The 24,962-nt window shown below is 38.4% G+C and overlaps 1 protein-coding gene across 1 annotated transcript; it reads right to left on the minus strand.

Annotated features, from left to right (window-relative positions):
• Positions 1 to 1,370: 1,370 nt before the first annotated feature.
• Positions 1,371 to 9,321, minus strand: LOC307251881 (putative ATP-dependent RNA helicase DDX5). The gene is made up of 13 exons (XM_080029324.1): positions 9,138 to 9,321; positions 7,908 to 8,091; positions 6,948 to 7,044; positions 6,681 to 6,814; positions 6,309 to 6,374; positions 5,948 to 6,089; positions 5,678 to 5,838; positions 5,152 to 5,324; positions 4,748 to 4,858; positions 4,330 to 4,391; positions 4,162 to 4,221; positions 2,486 to 2,707; positions 1,371 to 2,340 (listed from the first exon to the last, which is right to left on the minus strand). Exons 1-13 carry the CDS (start codon positions 9,176 to 9,178, stop codon positions 1,886 to 1,888), a joined length of 1,908 nt encoding a protein of 635 aa, XP_079885450.1. The 5' UTR covers positions 9,179 to 9,321; the 3' UTR covers positions 1,371 to 1,885.
• Positions 9,322 to 24,962: the final 15,641 nt, after the last annotated feature.

The raw sequence follows: 24,962 nt of genomic DNA on the forward strand, positions 1-24,962 counted from the left end.
CTGCCAATTAGAGGACTATTTAAAACAAATGTTTTTGGTTGAAAGTATAAATAAGAAAACATGTCGGAGCAAACTATTTACATGTGTAAGTAACAATATCTTGATAATCCGAGTTACCGTGTCGAAATTCAATGTTTGTTATGCTATGGAAATGGCTTTCTGCAACATAGGCTACCTTAGCAGAATGTTATAATTCTGTATTATTTGCATTCAGATTTACCTATGTAACTGACGGTCCATTGCGACTACAAGGGCAAGTGGGTTCCATTTAAATCCTCCGCTCCTCCCCCGCCCATTCTCCCTCCGCTCTCCAAGTTCCCTCCGTGCAACGTATGCTGTTACGTCATGCCAAGGGCTGAGGGTAAATGAACAAGGGGAAGTGCAACTACTATTGGAATGCAGGGTATATGTCCATGGTAGCTTTGTCAGACAAAATAATTACCTAACCGTCATCCTACTAGACTGAGGTCATTTCAGACTCCAGAGGTAAACATCTTGTCATATGTCACTGGTATTTTATTCTATCATTCCAATTTTTCATTACTTTGTCAATCAATTTGTTCCTCATGACTTAATATTGTTTTCTTATTTTATTCTAATTCCTGCTTTTTAAAAATACAAATGTAATGGAGTATTTTTTTACTCCAGCCTATGCAGTTTTATCAAATATAACTATTGAGTTTATTTTTGCAATAGTTTCTCATTTAAAGTATCAGACTCCATCAGGCAGAGTAGGGGAGGCCTCTCATTCATTTTGAAGCTGACTGACAGCAGAGTAGCTCTGATATTTTTTTTCTCCATATAGCGCTTCCATTCCATTTTTTGCATTGAGCTAATTAACTTAATTCCAACAATTATAATAAGTTTGTTTTCTTCCCAGATGGCATTAACATAACTAATAATGTTTATAGAAGACACATTATGTATTATTTTTCTTTGATGGTAGTTTATTCCAGTATGTTTTGCTCTAGTGACCCCATCGGTAGTCCATGTCTGTAAAATACCTCAATAGGATGAGGGTTAACAGATTTTTATATTTTATGTTATCAATTAACTTATATAGGCTATATATTCACTCAAATGGTAATATTTTACAAGTTAAAACAATGTTAATACTAAACCGAGTCCCAATCTTTTATATACAGTCTATAAACCAAATGAAGTAAACAATACCCTACTCAAAACATTTTAGTCGTCAGACGTTTTTGTCTCACCAACATGAAAATTTAAATGCCGTTTCCAAATAAAATTCAATTCATCTTTGTTCTCTTAAAAGTTTTAATATTTTAAGATATGGGCAAAAAACACTCGACTGCCAATAAAATATCCAACAAGTGGTAGCCTACATTTTCAGTTGTATAATAAAAGCTTCCCAGAAGTTTAGTTGGGTTTAACAAAGTATGCACCGTTTTAATTAGACCCTCCTGATACTGTTACACTCCTGATTTAGAGGCATCAAGATCCAAAACAAACCAATCCCAATTCTAAAGATTCTTCCAACTTAAACTGCCCACACAGACAACAAAATCAAAGTGTTTCTAGTTTTTTTTATTTGAAAAGGGCCACACAAACCCTTTTTATATGATCTTCATAACATCACCTTAAACATACCACAAACTGAAAACACTGCATTACCTAGTAAAAATAAATTACTGAGGAATGTAACATAAAAAACAGTCAAGGAAAAGTGCAGCATCAAAGTTGCACAATAGGAGACATGTCTAAGACTCCACTTAATGCTCTGGGTGTACTGAATAATTCCAACCCTGCTGTAAGCAAAACAAAGTTAAACAGTACAAAGAATAAAAACAATAATAAACATACTGCAAGATTTCAAGACTAAACAAAAATCATGTTGGTTCCATGTATTGTGCGTACATCATATCTACTGTGGGAAGGGTGGTGGCATTGGGTAGGGCACCATTGGTGGTGGGGGTGGTGGCTGTTGGGCCTGTTGTGGTGGTGGCTGAGAGTTGAAGAATGGCGGGTGGTTCATGCCATTCTGAGCACCCCTTTGCATGCCACCGAACTGAGGGGGGCCCTGGAAGCTTTGGTTACCAAAGCCACCCACCTGATTTGCTGGAGCACCAAAATTACCCTGTCCATTGCTGCTGCTATAATTGTTGTTGCCATAGCTACCACTAGAGTTACCACTGTTACCTCCATAGTTGCCACCATTTTGGGCCTTACTGCCACCAAAGGCAGTCTTGGGCCCATTACCAAACCCCCTGTCACTGTCCCTGTCCCTATAGCTGTTACCTCCAAAAGTACTCCTCCCACCCCCGGAATACCTATCCCGACGATCGTCCTTGTAGCCTCCTCTTCCCCCCCTTCCACGACCTGAATGAGAAGAAGACAAGAGAGGGACAAAAGGGTGGAGAATATATAATTAATACCTATAAAACCATGGCAGAGTACTAAAAGATCCACTGCATTTTCTTTTAACAGTAAATGTTTATTAAGCTAAACAAGTATAATATTGTACCTCCTCTGTCCTCTGCCATCTGGATCAGCTTGGGGTTAATGGCCTGGTTGGCCTCACGGAGCACAGCGATCAGGTCACTGGCTTGTTTCATGTTGTTGGGGGTGAAGAAGGTGTAGGCTGTGCCCGTTTTTTGACTTCGGGCTGTACGTCCAATGCGGTGGATATAATCCTCGGAGGAGTTAGGGTAGTCATAATTGATGACAAATTTCACATCCTCCACATCTGTGAAAGTGTTGCAGTGTGGCAAAACAAAACATGGGGGCCACACAGGATTTTGCACACCACAACAGCCAGATCAAAGGGAAAAGTTAGCAGCTGGCAAAGCTGGGGGAAGAAAATGGTCATTATGCTGTGGAGGAAACGTGTTTAAACAACATAAGATTGTGTACACATCTACTCCATGGGAATACTACTGTGGGAAGAGAGAAACGATGCACACTCCAATTGCTTACCATAATCAAAAAGATCCAAAAGACATTCACTCTCCCTTCGTTAACCAAGGGAGAAAAAAATAATAGATTTCAGTCTTACCATAAAGGAGTATGCATTCACTAGTCCTTTCCCAATGCAGCGAAATCCCCCACAAATTGTCAAGTGACATCCAGGAGCTTCTACGCAGTTGGGCCAGGAAATGCACTGGGGCCTCTTCTGTGCCAATATAGGACCATTCTGTGGTACATTTTTGCAGGTCCGGTTCCCAGTACACTCTCAAAAGAAGCTTGATACTAATGGCCACACTGCACGTCTTGCCAAGACAAAATAGACCAAGTACTAATTTGAACCGGGGCCCCCTTCAAAAAAAATGAAAAAGGCCCAAGCAATGAACCCTGTGGGACCCCTCGCAGAGCACAGAACAATTCCCTCAACCCCCCTTCAGTCTCATCAAGGCAAGATCTTCCAAGAAGCCGGTGTTCACTTGAGAAAATGTCTCTCGTTGGCAGGTCTCGACATGACTTTAAAACGCAGGCGAGGGAGGAACTTTGGTTTGAGCTGTCTCACTCTCTTTCACCTCTCACTAGATGTTCCCACTACCCCCTAAACACATGTGCCAGGTCTCATAAATTTTCAGAGACAAATAAAAGATCTCAAAACGCTCTTTCCATTTCAAGAAATCCAGCACTTTGACGGGAAAAGAAAACAACTGAAAGCTTAGACAGGCTCACAAGCACCCATGCTATGTGATACAAGCTCCGAAACATAACAATTGTTCCAAATCTCAAACAAGTGACTTGCAATACAGCGCTCTCTAAAACAACAGCATGCAAGGCAAAAGTCACAACATCAAGCATATTTATTGTTTGTTTTTTACGTTTGAGTTGGAAACAGCTGGATGGCGTTTGTCAGGTGAAATCCTTGGACAGAGAACAGGTGTGTGTGTGTTTCAACAACATATCAGAGACAAAGGCTTAGCCACACAGCCTTTTGAAGATCACTGGCACACAAGAGCTTTCACCTCTCTAGGCCCACTGGGTGGCAAGCCAGTTGAGCACTTCCAATATGTCATCCTTCTCCCTCTCGAGGCCTGGGACTGTCATGCCTAGCGCCTGCCACAAAGACTCCCCCTTAAGGTGAGAAAAACTCAGAAAATGCACAGAAAAGTTAAAGAAAGCAAAACCACTTTCTTTAAAATAAGTGTACACTGATAATAAAGTGGTGCTAATCATTTTCATACAGACCTAGGCCACGGGAGGCCACATCTGTCGCAACTAGGATTGGAGCTTTGCCATATCTGAACTCTGAAGGGAGAGAGACAGTTATACATTTGATTACAGAGCAGCCTGTGAAAATGATTCTGAAATCAATAATTTTAATTCTAACTAGCAATGTGGTTTATGACATCTTACCATTAAGGACCCAGTCCCTCTCCTGTTGGCTCTTGTCTCCATGAATTCCCATTGCTGGCCACCTGTTACAGACAAATTAATATATATATATTTTTTTTTAAAGATATTTTTTGGGCATTTTGTATGCTTTAGTTAGTGAGTGCAGAGAGACAGAGGTGAAATGGGGCAGAGAGGGGAGTGACATGCAGAGAACGACCGCGGGCGGGAATCGAACCCGGGTCTGCTGCTGGGCCCAGCCCGGGGGGGGGGGGGGGGGACGCCCTACCAACTGAGCTAAGGGCACCCCCCTTTACAGACAAATTAAACACTTAAAAACACCAGCGCAACAAAAAGTAAGTGCAATGAGAAAGAACAGCTAATAAAACTTGATAAAGCCTTCCAATTCCTCCTTTTAGGGGATAATAGACGAGATCCTTACCCATCTCTTCTCATCCTCCTGGTGATCTCATCACAACGCCTTTTGGTCTCCACAAAAATAATAGTCTTGTTCTCCTTTTCACTCATGATCTCCTCCAGCAATCGGATCAGTCTTACAGAGAAGACAAAAAAGAAAGGATGAATCAAAACTTCTACTGGCTGATAAAACTACCCAATGATTTAAAGTACTGTTACATTCTGAGTTGTAAAAGTTTAATTGAAATAGAACTTAAAGCTGATAATGTAATAGACTGATAAAACATATTTATTAATTTAGACTGATAAAACATATTTATAAATTTTTTTTGTTAAACTATATCCCTATTTTAACAAAGTTTTGATAGGCAAGGATAACTGGAACCCCTATGGCCAAGGACCAACACAGAGTAGGAATCATCCACTCACTTGTCCTCCTTTTCCATGTCGTTGCAAACATCAACTATCTGCAGGATGTTGTGGTTAGCACTGAGCTGCAGTGCACCAATGTTGATCTGCACATAGTCCTTCAGGAAGTCCTCAGCCAGCTGGCGCACTTCCTTGGGCCAGGTTGCACTCCACATCAGGGTCTGACGATCTGGCTGGTAAAAACAAAAAGCAGAATTTCAACACTTTTTCAAAAGTAATTAAAACACTTTTTCAGTGTTAAAACATTTAAGGATATCTGCTATTAGTAAGGGCAAGGGCAAATCTGGGTGAGTACTTAAATAATGATGATCATAATGATGATGATGACAGTAGTTGAGTCGACTCGACTTGTATGCATATTTATTAAACTACGACCTCTGGAGCATTTGCCAGCAAAGTATTTATTTTACAATCGCAGTAACTGGGTAGGAGTGATGTTTGTAGTGTGATCATTTACTTCACTCCGAGACCATCTCAATAATAATGTTAATTGTCTGACAAGTGAAAGAAAAGTAGCATAACTTACCCGAATTTGTTCCACTATCTTGCGGATCTGAGGTTCAAATCCCATGTCCAGCATGCGGTCAGCTTCATCCAACACCAGATAGGTGCAACGACGCAAATTTGTTTTATTACACTCGAGGAAGTCAATAAGACGACCTGGGGTTGCGATGCAGATCTCAACACCTTAAAATAGAAAAATAAAATAAAATAAATAAATAAAATGATATAACATATTTAAACTAGAATTAATAGATTGAGGAATATTTCCATTTGAAACACAAAGTAAGCATACCCCTCTCAAGGTCCCTGATTTGAGGTCCTTTGGGTGCACCGCCATAGATACATGTGGTCTTCAGACGGGAGGCCCTGCCGTACTCAGCAGCCACTTGTTGCACCTGCTGAGCCAGCTCACGAGTGGGTGCCAGCACCAAGCACTAAAAAGAGATAGATTAAAAAAAATTAAACATTTAAAAAAAATAGTTTTAAAAGAGGCCTCACCTTGGCCCAAGTTATAATATAATACTGGGATACACTTTAAGGTATTCCCTGTTTATCAAAAATAGTTTTAAAAAATTGACGTTCAATACCAGCCTGTGCTTATAGAGAAAAGAGGATCACACACACTAGAACAATATATTTTCAAGGGTACTTACAATAGGTCCATCTCCATGCTCCAAGAATGACTGATGTTGGATGTGCACAATCGCAGGCAGAAGGTACTAAAAAGGAGAATAAATGACTGAACTCCCAATACATTTTAAAACAAAGAGCACAGGATTTTATCAGAGTTTCAAAGCACCATCTGCCTTTTAGTCATTGACGTCTTCAACAACAACAACAACATATATTTCTTCACTCAGCAGATGTATGGGAAAAACAATGTTTCTAAGTTAATGTTGCAACATCTTATGTTAAATGTATATATTCACATCCTATTCACTAAGTTCCCAGCACTGTAATGAACTTAGTCCACGGTACTGAAGATTTCTTTGGGTAAAATAACAATTGCAAAACACTTTACTTACTGCTAGGGTTTTCCCAGAGCCAGTTTGAGCAATGCCAACCATGTCCTTGCCACTTAGGGCAACTGGCCACCCCTGAGCTTGAATCGGAGTTGGTTCAGTCCAATTCTGTTTGCCAATAACGTCCATGACGTAGCCTGAAGTAGTAAGACATGCAAGTTAAATTGTTGCACATCAAAGCTTCAAACAATGAAACAATATTTGACATATTCCAGTAAATAGAAGACTGTTCAAGTGTTTCTGTGTGGTGGTGCATTCACTTTTACTTACTTGGAAATGCAGCTTCGTGGAATTTTATAATTGGTTTGGGACAATCTCTGCCTTTGACCGTAACTTCTTTGGTTCTTCTGTACTGTTCAATCTCTTGCTGGAATTAAAAAAAATAAAAAGACCACTTTCAAAACATATGCACAATGAAACAGCAGGAAAATTCACTGATTGTTTGAGTTGGAATGCATGTTTTAGGTATTCAACCTTTTTGTTTTCCTCTTTGTTTTACTAATTTTCTTTCAATGGGAAGATTAAAAAAGCAAAGTCCACTTAAAACTGACGGTGCGTCCACACCAAACGCAAATTTTTCCGTCGCGAAATAGGAGGATCCCCTCGCAATGAGGTGAATCATCGCGGTACCCACTGCTGTCATGTTAATAAACACACCATCGTCCGTAGGTGCAGCTCTGTGAATATCCTCGTCTTCTCCAGGAGAAGACCGAGATTTCACAATGATCTTGCTGCAATAAATGTGTGAAAAGTACACCGAAGGAACACCATCATAATCCCACCTTGTAAAAAGCCTGCATTAATGCTTTGTTGGGTGTGTTGGCTAGACGGCAGGCAAACAACTGTTAAAATGCTTGTTCCCTGGATGGAATTCGGATCGATCAGGGCTCGGTGAATATCACTGTCTTCTTCAGGAAAAGACAGAGATTTTATCGTGATCTCACGGTAAGAAATGGGTGATATTTACGCCAAAATAACACAATAATAATGCCGCCTTGTTAAAATCCTGAATGAATGTTTTGACGAGTCTGTCGGCTAAACGAGAAGGAAACTCCTTTAAATACCTGTTAGCTGGATGGAGCTCGGCTCAAACGGAGCCGCTGTGCCAAGCTTTAAAATTCTGTTGACGTCAGTGTCGGTATCAACGCCGATTGGCTTTCGCGTCAAAGCGTCACGCGTTTGGTGTGGACGCACCATTAGAAGAGAGAAATAGCTAGGAAGATGTCTTACAGGTGGTCTGTGGGCGCCATCTGGATGTTCCTGGTAGAAGTTCTTCTGAAACTTTGGAAGCTCGTCCAGATTCCAGTGCTTCTTTCGCAGCCTCTCTCCAGGGTTGCCAAACTTTCCTGGAGGAGGTCCACCCCGATTGCCTCCTGCTCCGCCACCGAAACGAGGGGGTCCTCCTCCACCATACCTTATGTTAAAAAAAGATACAAATAGCATAAAACAGGCAAGAAAGGGCACTTCTTAAAAAGGGACACTGCCAATTTCTCATATAAAGATCCTTATTAGCATGTGTCAACAGATGGACAGATTTGATGTAGTTTGAATGACGAAAGATGCTATTGTTTAAGCCAGTAATCAGTGTTTTCGTAGTTTAATGTATACTTTGGATAAAAGGTAATATCACTGGAGTGTACCTTTAACACTGCCTTGAGAATTACAAAAAATATTTTCTGGATTAAATATCTCTTTTCGTTCTCGCCTAACAAAAATAAGTTACATTAAAAGGGAAGGGGCTTCACGATTTGTAAACAGCTAATCAACATTTCTAGTGGGGGACACACTCCTCTAAACAGACAAATAGTGCATAACCTTGAGGGAAAACTTAAGAGCTAAATTGAGCTTTGATGGCCTTAATAAACACAAACCATCCGTGGAGGTTTTCCATGACAACTCTAACTGTTAACAGCTTTCAACTAATTGTGCATAGGCCTACATGCTGAAGATATCCACCTGTAAAAGTACATGACAGTAAACGGTCAAAGTAGCCTACTGGGATGAGATCGACGTGACCTGCTTGTACAGAATTTTAAAAAGGCTCAGATTTTAAGGAGACATTAAAGATGACATAACAAATTTTAACTGGAAAAGGAGTCGTTAAAAATAAATGAGGCCTCTGCGACACTAATGTTGTTTTCAGGTGTGCGCTCGCCGCCACTGCGTCACGCGGCCAAACAACAAGACACCGACACCGGTGTCGGTAGCTGCCATTTTGCCTCTAACTGCAGGGAAACAGAGAATATTTACATAACATTTACCGGTACGTCAACGAAGGGAAATTTGACCGCTTATAAACCATTTATTTCACATTTTAATACCCGCATAGGCTAATGACAGCTAGTGGCGTCACTAAGTGATAGGCAGCTGTCATGTTTTTAAAGCACAGCCTTGACAGCGAACAGCTGCTGCGCACCAAGCCGTCGCCTAAATGTCAAAAAACCGGGAGCTGACACTCACCCTCTGTCTCTGCCACGATCTCTGTCTGAAAATCCAGGCATTGTGTAGCAAAGTACTGTTGCAAAACAAATAACGGACTGTCTAAATCCCTTGAAATCGTCAATAAAACAGATTAATCTAAGAGCTAAAGTCAGAATAGGGAAAACAAAAAGAAAATGCCGGCAGACATAAGTCTGTCTGGAGAGACGGATGTGACGTCAGAGAGGCGGATAACATTGTAAAAATGCGCGTCACACATTTGTCCGCCTGTGGCACTATTTTGATTCCGCACAACGGTTTTCAGTAGTGGAGGAAGGTGTATTGGAATTATTGAATTGAAATTGAATTATTGAGACTACCAGTTGAACGCAATAGGCTATCTTTGTTTAGATTTAATTTCATGTCAATATTCAAATGATCTATATCCACATTTCTAATTAATCATGTTAAATACCCAGGGCTTTAACGATGACAATTTTTTGATTTACACTGAAAATAGGCCTAATAGGCTATACTGTTTTTCCTTTTTTACTGACTGTCTTGGGATTTTTACCACACAAAGTTCCTTTTAACACATTCTCCCTGAACACACTTATTGCTGGTGCACTAATGCTTGGATTGCTGAATGCCCCCCCCCCCCCCCCCTCACGTTATGGATTTAAAAATAATCATGGGTTCATTGACACAATGGTAGGCTATTGAGAGGAAAAACAGGATGAAACCTCAAATGACTGATAGGCTATGCATAATCTATCATTTGAAAAAAGGGATTCATCATGTCGGACAAAAAAACTTACTTTCCATAAAAAAAGAAAACATTACAATACTGATTGTTTAAGCAGCTGCATTTCAATAACCTGGGGCATTTGTTTAGTGTATGCACGGCACACATCCTGGATTGGAAGGGGGAAAAAACCTAGCCAGTGAACGTAACCCAGGAAGCAGTGAAGTTTGACAAAGCAAAGCTGTAGTTAAAACCCTTTGTAGGAGAAAGTGGTACGCTGTGAGTAATTCAGACTTTATTGCTGATATGACAGAACAAAGCAACAGCACTGCAATAAAGTTCAGTTGGTCAAGTACTAGGAGTTTTTTATTTTTTTCTTCCTTCTAATGTCTTGGCTGTTGTTGTTTGTCGGTTTGCCTGTTGATGAAAAACATTTAACCAAAATAAAAATTTTACAAAAAAAAAAAAAAAAAAAGTATTAGGTAAAAAAACAAGTCTCCAGTGTAACATATTCTGTGGACATGTATTGTGTGAAAGAAGATTACGCTAATGTAACAATTAATAAGAACAACGACAGAAGGTGGTTGTGTTCAATATTTCTCGGATACCATCTTCATCATGCTTTTTGATCACAACCCATTTCATTTGGTCGATGCGTGACATGCTGGTACCTGCAGCAACACAAACAATTTTTTTTAATTTTTTTATTTTCAATTAAAACTTACAATTCAGATATGCAAGCTCTTTTTATCAATAAAATAGCAATAAATTAGGTCATAATCCTGTTTCACATAACACAAGGACTAATGGTCAGAGGTACCACCTTTATACAGTAAGCCATTGCAGAATTTGATACGAAAGCTGAAATACACTCAAATCTGTGATTTTTGAAGCCTTGCACAGGGATTGATATGTTTTGTAATAATAATAACACATACTCTGTGGTCAGTGATGTGCCATCCATTCCCAGTTCCTTTCTTAATCAGAGATCTTCAGAACTATCCGGGCTTTTCCTGCATTTCTTGCATTTCTTACGAATCCGTCCTGTGTTTTCAAGGGAGAGACACATGAATCAGGACCAATACAAAGCATTACTCACTTTAAGCTGCATTATTTCAGTATTTTACAATAGCTTTGGCTCACTTTTCATACTCAATGTCCCAAACTGTCTACTCTTAACACAAAGAGCTTAACTGACTTGCTTGAATACAGACACCAATAGTTTTAGTCAATACTTGTTGTTACTAAAGCATACAATACCTAAAGCAATGCAATCAAACATGTTTGTGAGCACAACTAGTTGAGATACTCGGTATGCACATTGTTTGGGATAGACAGACTGCTGCAACAGATAGTTTTGTTTCTACTTTGCAGATACACGTAAACGCAGAAGGAACATGTTTTTGTGGTTCATTTAAAAACACACACACACACACACACACACAAAACGGAAGTGCAGTGCTGTTTGATAATACCCCAACACAAGTGAAGCTACACATCGGCAGTGTGAACCCCTGTCAAGGGCGCACAGAGAGGAACAATGAGTGCTACTTCCTACTTTCTAATTCGACCAGAGACACCACACACACGTCCATACGGGAATAATATGATAAAAAAAAAAAATTTATGATATTGTTGTGTTGCTGGGCTTTCTGTTTTGTGCTTCTCTTTCCATCTCAAGGCCACCGCATACTACAATGTGGCAATTAAAAATCACAACTGTCACCTCACAAATGACCCATTATGAGATTGTTGTGGATTAAAATTCAAAATAACCTGACTGTAGGTGGTAAATTGTTAACACAACATGTGGTGATTTGTTTGACAAACAACACATCAGTGACCTATTTTACTTACTACAAAACTTCTCCCATAAGTCGTCTCCGTCACTGCAGTGTTCAGTGATATTGGTGGTTAACTTTTCCCATAATTTCTCCAGATTTAATTTATCCATCACTAACTGGTTTCTCTCGCTTTTCACTGCAGAGGGGAAACAACACAACTGCAACTGAGTATTCAAGTATTTTATGATCTTTTTGCAATAGTTTTTTAATCAAAAACACATGTGCTGTTATTATTATTATTATTATTATTATTATTATTATTATTATTATTATTATTATTATTATTATTATTATTATTATTATTATTATTATTATTATTATGATGACTAAATGTACACAGAAATAAAGGAAAAGAACAACTCACTTTGAACCCCGAGGCAAATGATGGCCAAGATCCCTGCCAGGAGGAGAAGACACGCCACACCCAGGAACACTGAATAAGCCCGATTCCTCTTCCCTGGGTTTTCACCAGCCACAAACACTTAACAAATACATAATCATCATCAGCCTTGGGATTTTGAGGATACTGTCATTTATCATTATACATGAAATGCCTGAAATAATAACTTTAGTGCTCGATTACTGTAAACTGCAATTCATATAATACGAAAACATTTTATACACCTGTTCAGAAGCTACACAATCACATTTCTGTACCACACCACACATCAAACTATCGCTCATGCTCGTCATGTCCACGATACCTCTATGCTGAAAATCTTCACGTGCTGGTATATTTGTTGGTGAGTCTGGCACCCAGGGGTTATCATACACTCGCAGGCTTTCTTCACTGACATAGATGTCCACTATGCGCTCCTTGTCGTCCTGCTCCCAGTGAACCTTCTTTTGAAGGCCCGGCTCATCGCACATGTGCTCTGACATTTTTTTCCCTCTAGCTGTCGTAGCATAAATGAACCAGCTTAACAATGGCTTTCACTATACTGTACTCGTAGTATTGCAAAGTTTGATTCTAATAATGATATGACTGTTGTGCCGGTTTTCTGAAAGAGGCGGGTCAGCCAACAGCACATATGGGGAAGAGCAGAAAAACAGGAAGGCAAAGGTCATCACAGTTTCAGCATCTGCTTGTTCCCTAATTCACCTGCAAACAGAATTAACGTTCAAGCTTCAGGCAGCACTTGTTTTGAAATAAAAAGCAAAAATATAGTCGTTGAACAATACCAGAGAGAGGACACAACGAGTGGATCAGCCTGGGAGAGCACAGAATAATGTCCAGGTATAATGATGATATTTTCCATGTTGGATAAAGAACTAAAATAGGAAGTAGGTCTGCCTGCTAAAATAAACCTGACTCTTCTGTCTAAACGTGCTCAGGTTGAAGACTGCAGCTGAACGGATCTTCTGAGCCGCATGTCAGGATACTTCACCAGTAGGCCTATATGTTTGTGATGGATTCCCATCATGCACTGTGCCAATGGAAATCAAATTGTTATCATCCCTTATCCCTTTATCCGTGTATCACTTCTGGTCTTCTTTTGAACACATTTCCACATACATCGTTGTATAATAAGTTAATACCAGTGAATTCGAGTAAAGTTCGGTGATTATGGATTCTCACAGTTGTCTCATCAGTGTTGTTGTAGCTGAGACAGTTCTTGGTTTGAGCCTACCCCAAGACTTTCTGAAGTTCTCCGCCTCGCCTATGAATCGACTGCATTTTTACTCAGCTTTTGTCTGAGCCTAAGACAAAGAGGACTTAAATTGGACAAGACCACAACTGTGGGGTTTTCAACAAATACATTTACACAAATGTAAAGTAGGGGAAGGTGGGGTGATTTGTGCAACTTTTTACTCAAAGTGATTTTAAAGTCAGGCCTTGACAGTTATGTCTCCAACTCAAATATGTACATATATTTCAGGATGTTGTGCATCCCTGGCAATAAAAACTTTGGATCTGGAATAAACTGTTTAAGAAATATAGCTTTCGGAAAAAAAGTTGTCTTGTCGCACAAATCACCCCACGTAGTGGGGTGATTTGTGCGTCATTGTGTCACAATGACAAAGTCACCATCATCATCTTTCTGGCCATCTGAACTCTCATCAGTGGTGTCGTTAAGTGGAATTGAGATGTCACCCTCTTCTGAGCTACTGTAGACAATCACTTTCTTTTGGTGACCAGCGTATACAGCCATGCCACTGGCACAACTCTCAGAAATGTACTTTGCACTAGTTGCTCCGTGCTTGTGGAACCAACTGCCACCTGACAAATGTGATTCCCCCTACATTTCTGCCTTTAAATCAAGGCTCAAAACCCATATGTACACCCTGGTGTTTCCTCCCCATTAACCTCTGCACTACTTACTTACCTCTGCACTACTATCTGTGTTTATGTGGATGTATGGGCTTTACGTCTTTTATTTTGGTTATTGTTATTTTACCTTCATTGTTTACCTACTGAATGCACTATGTACAGCACTTTGGACAGTGCAAACTGTCATAAATGTGCTTTTATAAATACATTTTACTTACTTACTTACTTATAACTCACCCAGGCCCTTGCGCACAAATCACCCCATCCCCAGAATTTTGGATAATAGGCATGATGCAGCAATTTAGGGTTGACATTGTGCTAACTATATAGACTCAAAGTATAGCATACCAAAGCACTAAAACATGTGTCAAATGTTTTCAAACGTGTCTATAATTGTTCAGACACAATAATCAAAAAACCTTGATCATGGAAATTTTACTTTGAAAGGCAAAACACAGTTTTTTGAGCTTAAATGTGCTTATATCTTATTCCTTGTGTCTCCCTTCTTTACAGGATGAGTCAAATGGATGGCTCTTCTTAAATATGTGGTCACATTTCCAATTTCTTCCACGGTTTTCTAGAAACAAGGGGTTTTGCAACTTCCAAAATGCACAAATCACCCCACCTTCCCCTATATGGAAATAATTGGGGTGAATGACAGAATATTATTTCGTTTTTTGTGGATGTTTTTATTGAGTTGTGGATCTTTGTGTATAGTTTGGTAACTGTGTCTTATCTGGTCCCATGGTTTGTGTGTTCTTGACTACAACAATACCATTGACATTAATCTGATGACTCAGTACATAGATGAGTGAATTTAGTTCCACAAGAGAACATATAAATTAAAAACCTACAATCTTAATGCTTTTATCTCATGGATTTGTAGGGTTGCATTCATGAAACTGGCTATACCATTTGTCAAATAATTAGTTTGCCTGTATTGTATTGCTTCCTATTCCTTTGCAATAAAAAAGTAGTCCCATTACAGGTATGGAAAAATGCTGGCCCAATACTGGCCCATATTGATAGTGTTTTAATGTGTACTACTACTTGAATGTATACAACAATTAGGCTATATTACGAGCAATTTATAAAGAAAACAATATTTGAGCTCTGACTATTATTTGTACAGTACATTGAAAATTAAGCACACATTCAGATGAGGAAATGCACCTTATACAATCATATGAAAAAGTTTGGGAACCCCTCTCAGCCGGCATTATAATTGACTCTGCTTTCGCAAAAAAAAATATAAAAGTGGTATGTCTTTAATTTACCAGGAACAGCTAAGTACTGGGATGTTTTCCAAACAAAGATTTTTTGAAAAGCAGTATTTGGTTGTATGAAATAAAATAAAATGTGAAAAACTGGCTGTGCAAAAATATGGGTACTCTTATGGTTTTGTTGATTTTAATGCCTGTAACAGCATGTAAAACTGATGAATTTAAACACAAAGTTGGTTGGATTATGTTGTTAAGCCTTGAACCTCATAGAAATGTCTGTTTAATCATGAGAAAATGTATTTTATGTGCCTAAATGCAAGTTGCACTTCTCACTTCTCTTTGACTCTCTGCTGAAGTGAGACAGAATGGGATCATCAAAACTGCTCCCAAAAGATCTTAAAAACAAAGATTATTCATTATCATGGTTTAGGGGAAGGCTACAAGAAGCTTTCCCAAAGGTTTCAATTGTCAATTTCTACTGTAAGGAACGTTGTCAGGGAATGGAAGGACACAGGCACAGTTGCAGTTAAACCCAGGTCTAGCAGACCAAGAAAAGTACAAGAGCGGCATATGCGGCGGATTGTGAGAATGGTTGCACACAACCCAAAGATCACCTCCAAAGACCTGCAAGAACATCTGGCTGCAGATTGTGTATCTGTACATGGTTCAACAAATCAGTGCAATTTGCACCAAAACATCTGTATGGCCAGGTGATGAGAAGGAAGCCCTTTCTGCGCCCACGCCACAGATACAGTTGCATAGAGTATGCAAAAGCTCATTTAGACAAGCCAGATTCATATTGGAAGAAAATGCTTTGGACTGATGAGACAAAAATTAAGTTATTTGGTCTTTATAAAAAGCAGATGTTTTGGTGCAAATTGCGCTGAATTGTTGAACGATGTACAGATACACAATCTGCAGCCAGATGTTCTTGCAGGTCTTTGGAGGTGATCTGTGGGTTGTGTGCAACCATTCTCACAATCCTCCACCTATGCCGCTCCTGTTTTTTTCTTGGTCTTCCATGCCTGGGTTTAACTGCCACTGTGCCTGTGTCCTTCCATTTCCTGACAACGTTCCCTACAGTCGAAATTGACAATTGAAACCTTTGGGAAAGCTTCTTGTAACCTTCCCCTAAACCATGACAATGAACAATCTTTGTTTTTCAGATCTTTTGGGAGCTGTTTTGATGATCCCATTCTGTCTCACTTCAGCAGAGAGTCAAAGAGAAGTGAGAAGTGCAACTAAGTGCAACTTGCATTTAGGCACATAAAATACATTTTCTCATGATTAAACAGACATTTCTATGAGGTTCAAGGCTTAACAACATAATCCAACCAACTTTGTGTTTAAAATCATCAGTTTTACATGCTGTTACAGGCATTAAAATCAACAAAACCACAAGGGTTCCTATATTTTTGCACAGCCAGTTTTTCACATTTTATTTTATTTCATACAACCAAATACTGCTTTTCAAAAAATATTTGTTTGGAAAACATCCCAGTACTTAGCTGTTCCTCACTTTTATATTTTTTTTGTGAAAGCAGAGTCAATTATAATGCCGGCTGAGAGGGGTTCCCAAACTTTTTCATATGACTGTATTATTTATTTTACATGTGTGGGAACAAAAGACAACTGGAATCAATTGAAGAGATTACTATAATAATTTCATTTTATTCATGTAATTTCTCACAGATAAACTTTCTCTTCTCATCACAGCGCAAATCATTCCAGTTTTTTCGAGGATTGTTCCCTGAAATCACAACACAGTCTTCTCTGTTTCCAGCATCATCCGGCTGGTTATCTGCCCAGTACCTAGAAATGAAATAATAATTATCATTCTAACAGATAAACAAAGGAAGAAGGTGCAGATGTCTCATTTTGGAGTCAAATCTTGGATGCTCAAAATGACACAATTTCACTGTAGACGACAACTTGTGAACACACCAGTTTCTCAATTGTCAATATTTAAAGTACATAGGTAGAAATCTCTTCATTAGAGACATCAAAGCTGCTGGGAGCCCTGCTCTTCATTATAAACATATATATTGTAATTAAAGTAGGCAGTCTATTTCCCTGTTCTGACATACAATTTTAATGTAGCATAGTGACAGTCAATAAATAATACATTTAAAAAATGTCTTACTTTGTGGTAGCTTTTTCTCCATTTACCCATTTCCAGTTGCCTTCCTCCTCTGCATCAGTCAGACCAATCCGGTAAGGTCGAAATGACGCGAACAATTTCTAGATTTCAAGAAGACAATACGGTGACCATCAATTACAGTATATATTCAGTTACTTTTTTTCAAACTTTTTTACGTTTTCTTTACTGTTTTCCCCTTTGAAGGTTTTTTGTTAAAGGGTTTTTGCTGGGAGTTTTTCCTCCGTTGAGCTAAGGGTTCAAGGCGGCCATCTTGACAACGGGAGGTGCGCGTGTAACTCACACGCCCTGGTCAGGTAAGGCGTGTAATGGAGCCGCCGGTCCATGCGTGTGGATCTCAAGCCTCGGCGTGAGATCGGGTTGCGTTTCTACAGGGATTAAGATTAAGATTAAGATTTTTTTAAAAGGCCGAATTCCTCTTTCCCCCCACATCCCACAGTGCACCTCCCCACCCCCACAAAGAAGCATTTTGTTTTCGTCCACTCACCTGTTCCTCAAAGCTAGATATGATCAACAGATCTGCATAAAATCTTTTACAGTAGTTTCTGCTCTCATGCCAGTTTTTTCTTTGGTCAACTATTAAATAACAACTACCGCCAAACTTGATCCAATGTCTAGCACAGCATGTTGTCTCTGTTCAACAAACACAGAATGATATGCCTTCAGTGACAATAGTGCATATAACCCCATGAGTAGAGAAAATACCAAATACAAGAGCAATATGAAGCATCAAACAGAAATATTTATGATTCTTTAAATTGAATTAGTGTCATTTCCAGAATGTGAAACAATTCCTTTCATGAATTTTATTTATAGCTTTACTTACCAATGTGATTCTGTAATGCATCTCTCTCTAAGGTGAGGTTGTTTTTATCAGCTTTCATATGGTCAATTTCTCTCTCTAAAACGCTTGTCAAGTTGTGACTTAGGCTTCTGAATTTACTGGAATTTGGCTGTAGTTCGTCTCTCTCCCTCGTCAGGTTGGCCATGTCCAACCATAGTCGATTTCTCTCCACGTTCATGCGCTTTTGCCCTGAATCACTGCAACAGCAAGGGTCCAACATGTGGATGGGCCAAAGATCACTTACATCATGCATACGGCTAACAACCCTAACCATTGTCTTAAAGCATTCCGAAAACTTACATAGGACCACCAGGAAAATGACTGCTACCAGGAGGAGGAGACATAGCAGCCCGAAAAACACAGCAGCTGCTCTGGGACTTACGTTGATTAAGGTTGCTGAGGGCACAAATAAAAAAAATGGGATGAGGCGGGTTAGGGTTAAAGTAAGCTGTGACCTTACTCGCTATGTTAACAGAATGCTTCAACATAAGATGTAATATAACATTGCAACAAGTATTCTTGAATACAGTATAACATGTAGCCTATGTAGGACAAAAGCGACAGATAGAATAGATACTTTGTTTTTTGTGTTCAGTGATGCTCTCCTGTGATTTGGGTTGCTGTTGGTCTTCAGTGGTGGTATCCCCTGATGTTGGTGCCTGTTGGTCTTCATTGGGGTTCTCCTGTGATTTTGGTGCTGTACTCCCAACTGCTCTGAAATTGTCATAAATCGTCACACTTTCGATGTTTTCATAGAAGTCTGGGTCCTGGGTTATGTCCTCCTTCTCCCCTTTCTGAAATCTCACTTTTTTGGTGAGGTCTGGCTTGGCATAGATATCCTCGGACATACTGTCTTCAGACTTCACCTAATTCAACTCGGGTGTACTCTGTTTTGCCCGGACCAGTCCTACAGCAGTTTGTCATTCATATTACCATAATGTAGAATATGGAAGTAAACAGGGAACAAAAGGCATGTTCGCCCCTCAGGTTATAATAAAGGGAAGCATAGAGAAAATATGGGAAGTCACTGGACCATGACACAGGGTAAATATGTATCATTGAATGTATTAAAGTCCAACTAGGTCCAACTTCTTAAAATTGTGGTAGAATCTACAACACTAATTCCGAAAAAGTTGGGACCTTATGTAAAATGTGAATGAAACAGAATGTGATCATTTTACTAATCCTTTTTGATGTGTATTCAATATGAAAAATGTATTGGTTTAAACTGATAAACTTTATTGTTTTTTTTGTTAATATACACACATTTTAAATGGTGTGCCTGCACCACATTTCCAAAAAGTTGGGACAGGGGCATGTTTACCGCTGTGTTACATCACCCTTTCTTTTACAGTAACAACACTGAGTAAGCGTTTAGGAACTGAGGACATTAATTGTTGACATTTTGAAGGCAAAATTATTTCCCATTCTTACTTGAAATACAACTTCAGTTGGTCAACATTCCGGGGACTCTATTGTGATATTTTGTGCTATATAATGCACCATATTTTGCCAATGGGAGACAGGTATGGACTGCAGACAGGCCAGTCCAGTACGCGCACTCTGTTCCTATACGAAGCCAAGCTGTACACACTTACAAAAACAACCCAACCCAAAACAGCATTTTTTACTGTGTACTAAGGCGTGTAGATGAAGCTTGGTATTGTCTTGCTGAAATAAGCAGGGATGTCCCTGAAATAGAAATTGACTGGATGGCAGCATGTTGATAGAAAACCAACCTGTATGTACTTTTCAGCATTAATGGTGCCTCAATGGTGGTCACAAACACTGTATTTTCATCTTTGTATTGGTTTAAATCTGGATGGTCTTTTTCCTCTTGAGGCTTGAGCCCAGAGGACACAACCTCCATCATATACAAAAACAATTTGAAATGTAGACTCGTCAGACCACAGCACACTGTTCCACTTTGCGTCAGTCCATCTCAGATGAACCCAGGCCCAGAGAAGTCTGCAGCAATTGTGGATGTTGTCTATAAATGGTTTTCACTTTGCATGGTAGAGTCTTATCTTGCAATTGTGGATGTAGCGTTGAACTGTGTTTACCGATAATGATTTTCTGAAGGGTTCCATGGTCCATGTTACATCCTTTATAAAATCATTTAATTTTTTAATGCAGTGCCACCTGAGGTCATGTGCATTACATTTTCATTTTTTATTTAATTTTTACTTTTATTTGTGGTTTTACCTTTTTTTTTTTTTTTTTACATACGGACAAAAACAAAACAAAACAAAACAGAATAAGTAAACACATACAATACATACACAACCCCTACCCCCTCCCCCTCCCTCACATAAACAGACAATAAAAAAATAAAAAAAGTGAAATAAATAACTATGACAAAATGATTGAGAAAATAAGCTATAAATACACAAGAAACAAAACAAAGCTAAAACAAAAACAAAACTGGGGCAAACCTCACACATTTTGGTTCCCTATGTGCTGCAGCACTGGGCCCCATATAGCGGGGAATTTATGGGGGTGGCCTGACAGGTCATGTCTTAGCCTTTCTACAATTTCATTTTCGACCGTACCCCTTACGGGCAGATAGCCCTTTGGTTTCCTGTTAGGTTTAGTAAGATGCTGTGTGAGTGTGCTGCTGACTGTCTTACAAGCTGTTAGTAAGTGAATCGTTCATACAGTTTAACGTCATGGATCAATTTGATATCTATGTAAATGTGGAGCGACCATCAGGTCATCTGGGCAAAAGGAAGGGTTTGGTAAAAAGTTCAGAAAGTGTTTACGCAAATGAAGACACGATCCACAATCTGGAGCCAAAGAAAGCAGGACCCGCACTCTCAGGTAATTATGACAACATTGTTAGGAGGGGTCCAAGAGCACAAGAGTGAAAGAAAGAGAATAGTCTTGTTTGCCGTCATTGATGGTTTAAGATTGGTATTACAGTAATAAAAGGTAACCTGGCATATTAACAATGATGGCTCAAGTTTAAATAAAATAAAGATTGCAGAAGTAAATGAGTGTCACTCGTGACTTCCTGAAACTAACATTAATTCAACACTTCAGCCCTTGAGGGTGTGTATAATTTTCTTAAAATGTAATGTTAAAACGATTTTCACTTTACGGTATTACAATGTAAGTTACAAAGTATATTGGTAACTCAATTGAACTTATTCCAAAGTTAACAAGCAAGTTTTTTCCTCTGTATTTCAGCAAATATGGTTTGGGGTTACTGCATTGAAACATTTCTTGGGAAATAAAAGTTCTTAACATAATGATTTTTTTTTTTGTGTGGCATTTTTTATACTTTATTAGACATTTATTAAAGAGATAGATAGGAAACAGGGAAGAGTGGTGGATGACACGCAGACTTGGCCTAGTGGTACACACTCTACTCGATTCGTGCCTCGCAGGTCTTAACATTATGGTAAAGTTTGTTTTTTTACTAGTGCTGATTCTTGTTTTTACATAGCTAATTTAATCGCCACAGTTAATTACAGTTTTTCTCAGTCGCTTTGGTGCTTTTCTCACATCACTATTAACATTTGCACAGCAGTTAGTGCATTTCTCAAAACAATTAGTGCAAACTGCAAAACCTAGTGGATAACCTGCAAAAGTACGTCACTTGCTCAAAATGGATAGTCTATTCCTCAAAAGCAAGTATTCATGTCAATGAAACTGCCAGTGTCATCAAAATGAGAAGTCTTGACACCATCGTTTATGAACAAGATAGTCAAATGGCTTTGTCATGTTTTCATTATGACAGTTTATTCTCTCAGTGTTTTCCAATGCAAAAAAAAGGTCAGAACTCGGTGACACTACCTGAAAATGCTCAAGACAGCACTATACACTACTTGTACAGCCATTTGAAAACTACATTAAAGTTACACATTGCTGTAGTTAGGGGAGTAAGTGAGTACAAGACACTGAATACGTATGTTTCACATTTTTACTGTATATGCTCTTTGCAATTATACAGCATTGTGCAAAAGAAAAATACAATTCAGTCACTTATTTAGAACAAACATAAAACACACCCTTTTGGTAGAGCTGTGCACAAATGTGAACAATATAACAGGACATATTGTAACTGAACATATATAGGTCAATCATTCTGGCACATCCAGACGTTCCTGTCTGTCTGGCCACATATTTTCATCTACATCACAACGGATATTATCCCTTGCAATGCAGCGAGGAAAGTATCTATGATAAAGAAAAGGTATAAAATTTGCTTGACAGAATTTGATAACTAGTTCAACAATTTTGTATGTAATGACTCAAGCAATGAAATGAAGACTATTAGTTTTATTGGGAACAACTATTCAGCATCCATAAGTATAGTTCATTTTGACTGACATGACATAAGCAAATGACAATGTTATAAAACAGCAGAGAATTGTATGAAAGCAACTGATACATGTCCAAAAGCATTTGCAATTTGTTCAGAGGAAGGAGAAATTGCTACTATGATGTGCTCAAATGACTAAATGTTGCGGAGGTTGAACTAATAGTTATGAGAATTTTCATTCTGATCTGAGAAAAGCACCAAAGCAACTGAGAAAAACTGTAACAATGATGGCTCAAGTTTAAATAAAAGAAAGATTGCAGAAGTAAATGAGTGTCACTCATGACTTCCTGAAACTAACATTAATTCAACACTTCAGCCCTTGAGGGTAAGTGTGAATAATTTTCTTAAAATGTAATGTTAAAATGATTTTCACTTTGCGGTATTACAATGTAAGTTACAAAGCATATTGGTAACTCAATTGAACTTATTCCAAAGTTAACAAGCAAGTTTTTTCCTCTGTATTTCAGCAAATATGGTTTGGGGTTACTTCATTGAAACATTTCTTGGGAAATAAAAGTTCTTAACATTATGATTTTTTTTGTGTGTGGCATTTTTTTTATACTTTATTAGACATTTATTAAAGAGATAGATAGGAAACTGGTTCAATTCCGGAGGGAAGAGGACCTGAACGACTCAAGCAGCGAGGATGAGTAACACAACTGATTGGATAAATGATCATGAAAGGCTAGAGTTACTAGCTAATCATTATGTGGAACCCACATTTTCGGACCCAAATGAAATAATTGACCCAGACAATCATTTCTACAATATCGGGAATAGAGACTGTCATTACCATACTGAGGATCAATTCATAAGTCGCTTTCATTCAAATGGGAAATTGTCCATCATTCATTTTAATACCAGAAGTCTCTACACAAATTTTTCACAGATTAAGGATTATCTACAGAAATTCTCCAACCCGTTTAACATCATTGCTGTATCAGAAACATGGATTAATGATGGCAAAGGCATGGACTTCCAATTAAAGGGATATAAACTGGTTTGTGTCAACAGAATGAACAAGAGAGGGGGAGGAGTGGCCCTTTTTGTGGATGAAAATATAAGGTTTGAAATCGTAAATAGCATGTGCACTGCAATTGATAACCTTTTGGAATGTGTGACTATTGAAATTCTAATGAAGGATAAATGTTTAATTATCAGCTGTGTGTACAGAACACCCGATTCAAAAATGGAAGACTTTATAGAATACATGGGAGAATTGTTTTCTAAGTCAAATCAAAAGAAGATATTTATCTGTGGGGATACAAACATTGATTTACTAAATACTACTAATTCACTGACTGAAGAATTTGTAAATACATTGCATGTTATGGGTATTCAGCCCTTAATTACAAGGCCAAGCAGGATTACAGTAAATAGTGCCACGTTAATAGACAACATATTTACGAATGTTATGGGGGATGAAATAGAAAGTGGACTCCTGATTAATGACATAAGCGACCATTTACCTGTATTTGCTATATACGATTGGAAACAAAAGTTGCAGCAGAGAACAAACAAAGATATATTTGTAAGGTTGGAAACCGATGAGAGGATAGAAGCACTGAAAAATGACTTATTGACGCAAAATTGGGACTCTGTATACAAGGGGAAGGATGTTAATGCAAGTTTCGATTTATTCCTGCAAATATTTCAAAGGCTGTATGAAAAAAATTGTCCACAAAAAAAAGGGCCTTAAAGCAAAGACATGATAAACAGTGGCTAACTAAATCCTTGATAAATGCTTGCAAAGAGAAAAATACATTGTACAAAAGATTCATAAAAGCAAGGACACCAAAGGCGGAGTTAAAATATAAAATCTATCGTAACAAGCTAAATAGCATTCTCAGAGACTGTAAAAAGAAATATTATGGTAAGTTGTTAGAAACAAATGCAAATCAACCCAAAAAATTGTGGGATATAGTAAATACAGTGTTAAGAAATGACAGCAGAATACATAATTATCCTCAGTATTTCCATGAAAATAACGTTAAGTTTGAATGCATGAACACTGCGGTAAATAAACTAAATGAATTTTTTGTTAATATTGGACCTAATTTAGCAAAAGGGATCTGTGGGAAGAGTGTAGGGGAGTCTGGCGAAAATGAAGCGTCTCTTCAACACTCCATGTTTTTGAAGCCAGTCGAGGCCAACGAGATAAGGGAGATATTGCTCGGAATGAAAACAAAGACCTCTAGAGACGCGCTTGGGTTTCACATGAAAGTAATCAAATCAGTGCAAGAAAGTATTATTAAACCCCTAGCACACCTCTTTAACCTATCTTTTCAAACAGGAATTTTTCCTTCTAACATGAAAGTAGCTAAGGTTATACCATTACATAAGAATGGTGATGAACATTCATTTACTAATTATAGACCAGTCTCACTTTTAACACAATTTTCTAAAATTCTGGAAAAGTTATTCAGCAATAGACTTGATGAATTCATTACTAAA

Source organism: Ammodytes marinus, assembly GCF_949987685.1.
Source record: "Ammodytes marinus genome assembly, chromosome: 6".
In the NCBI taxonomy this organism is placed as follows: Eukaryota; Metazoa; Chordata; class Actinopteri; order Uranoscopiformes; family Ammodytidae; genus Ammodytes; species Ammodytes marinus.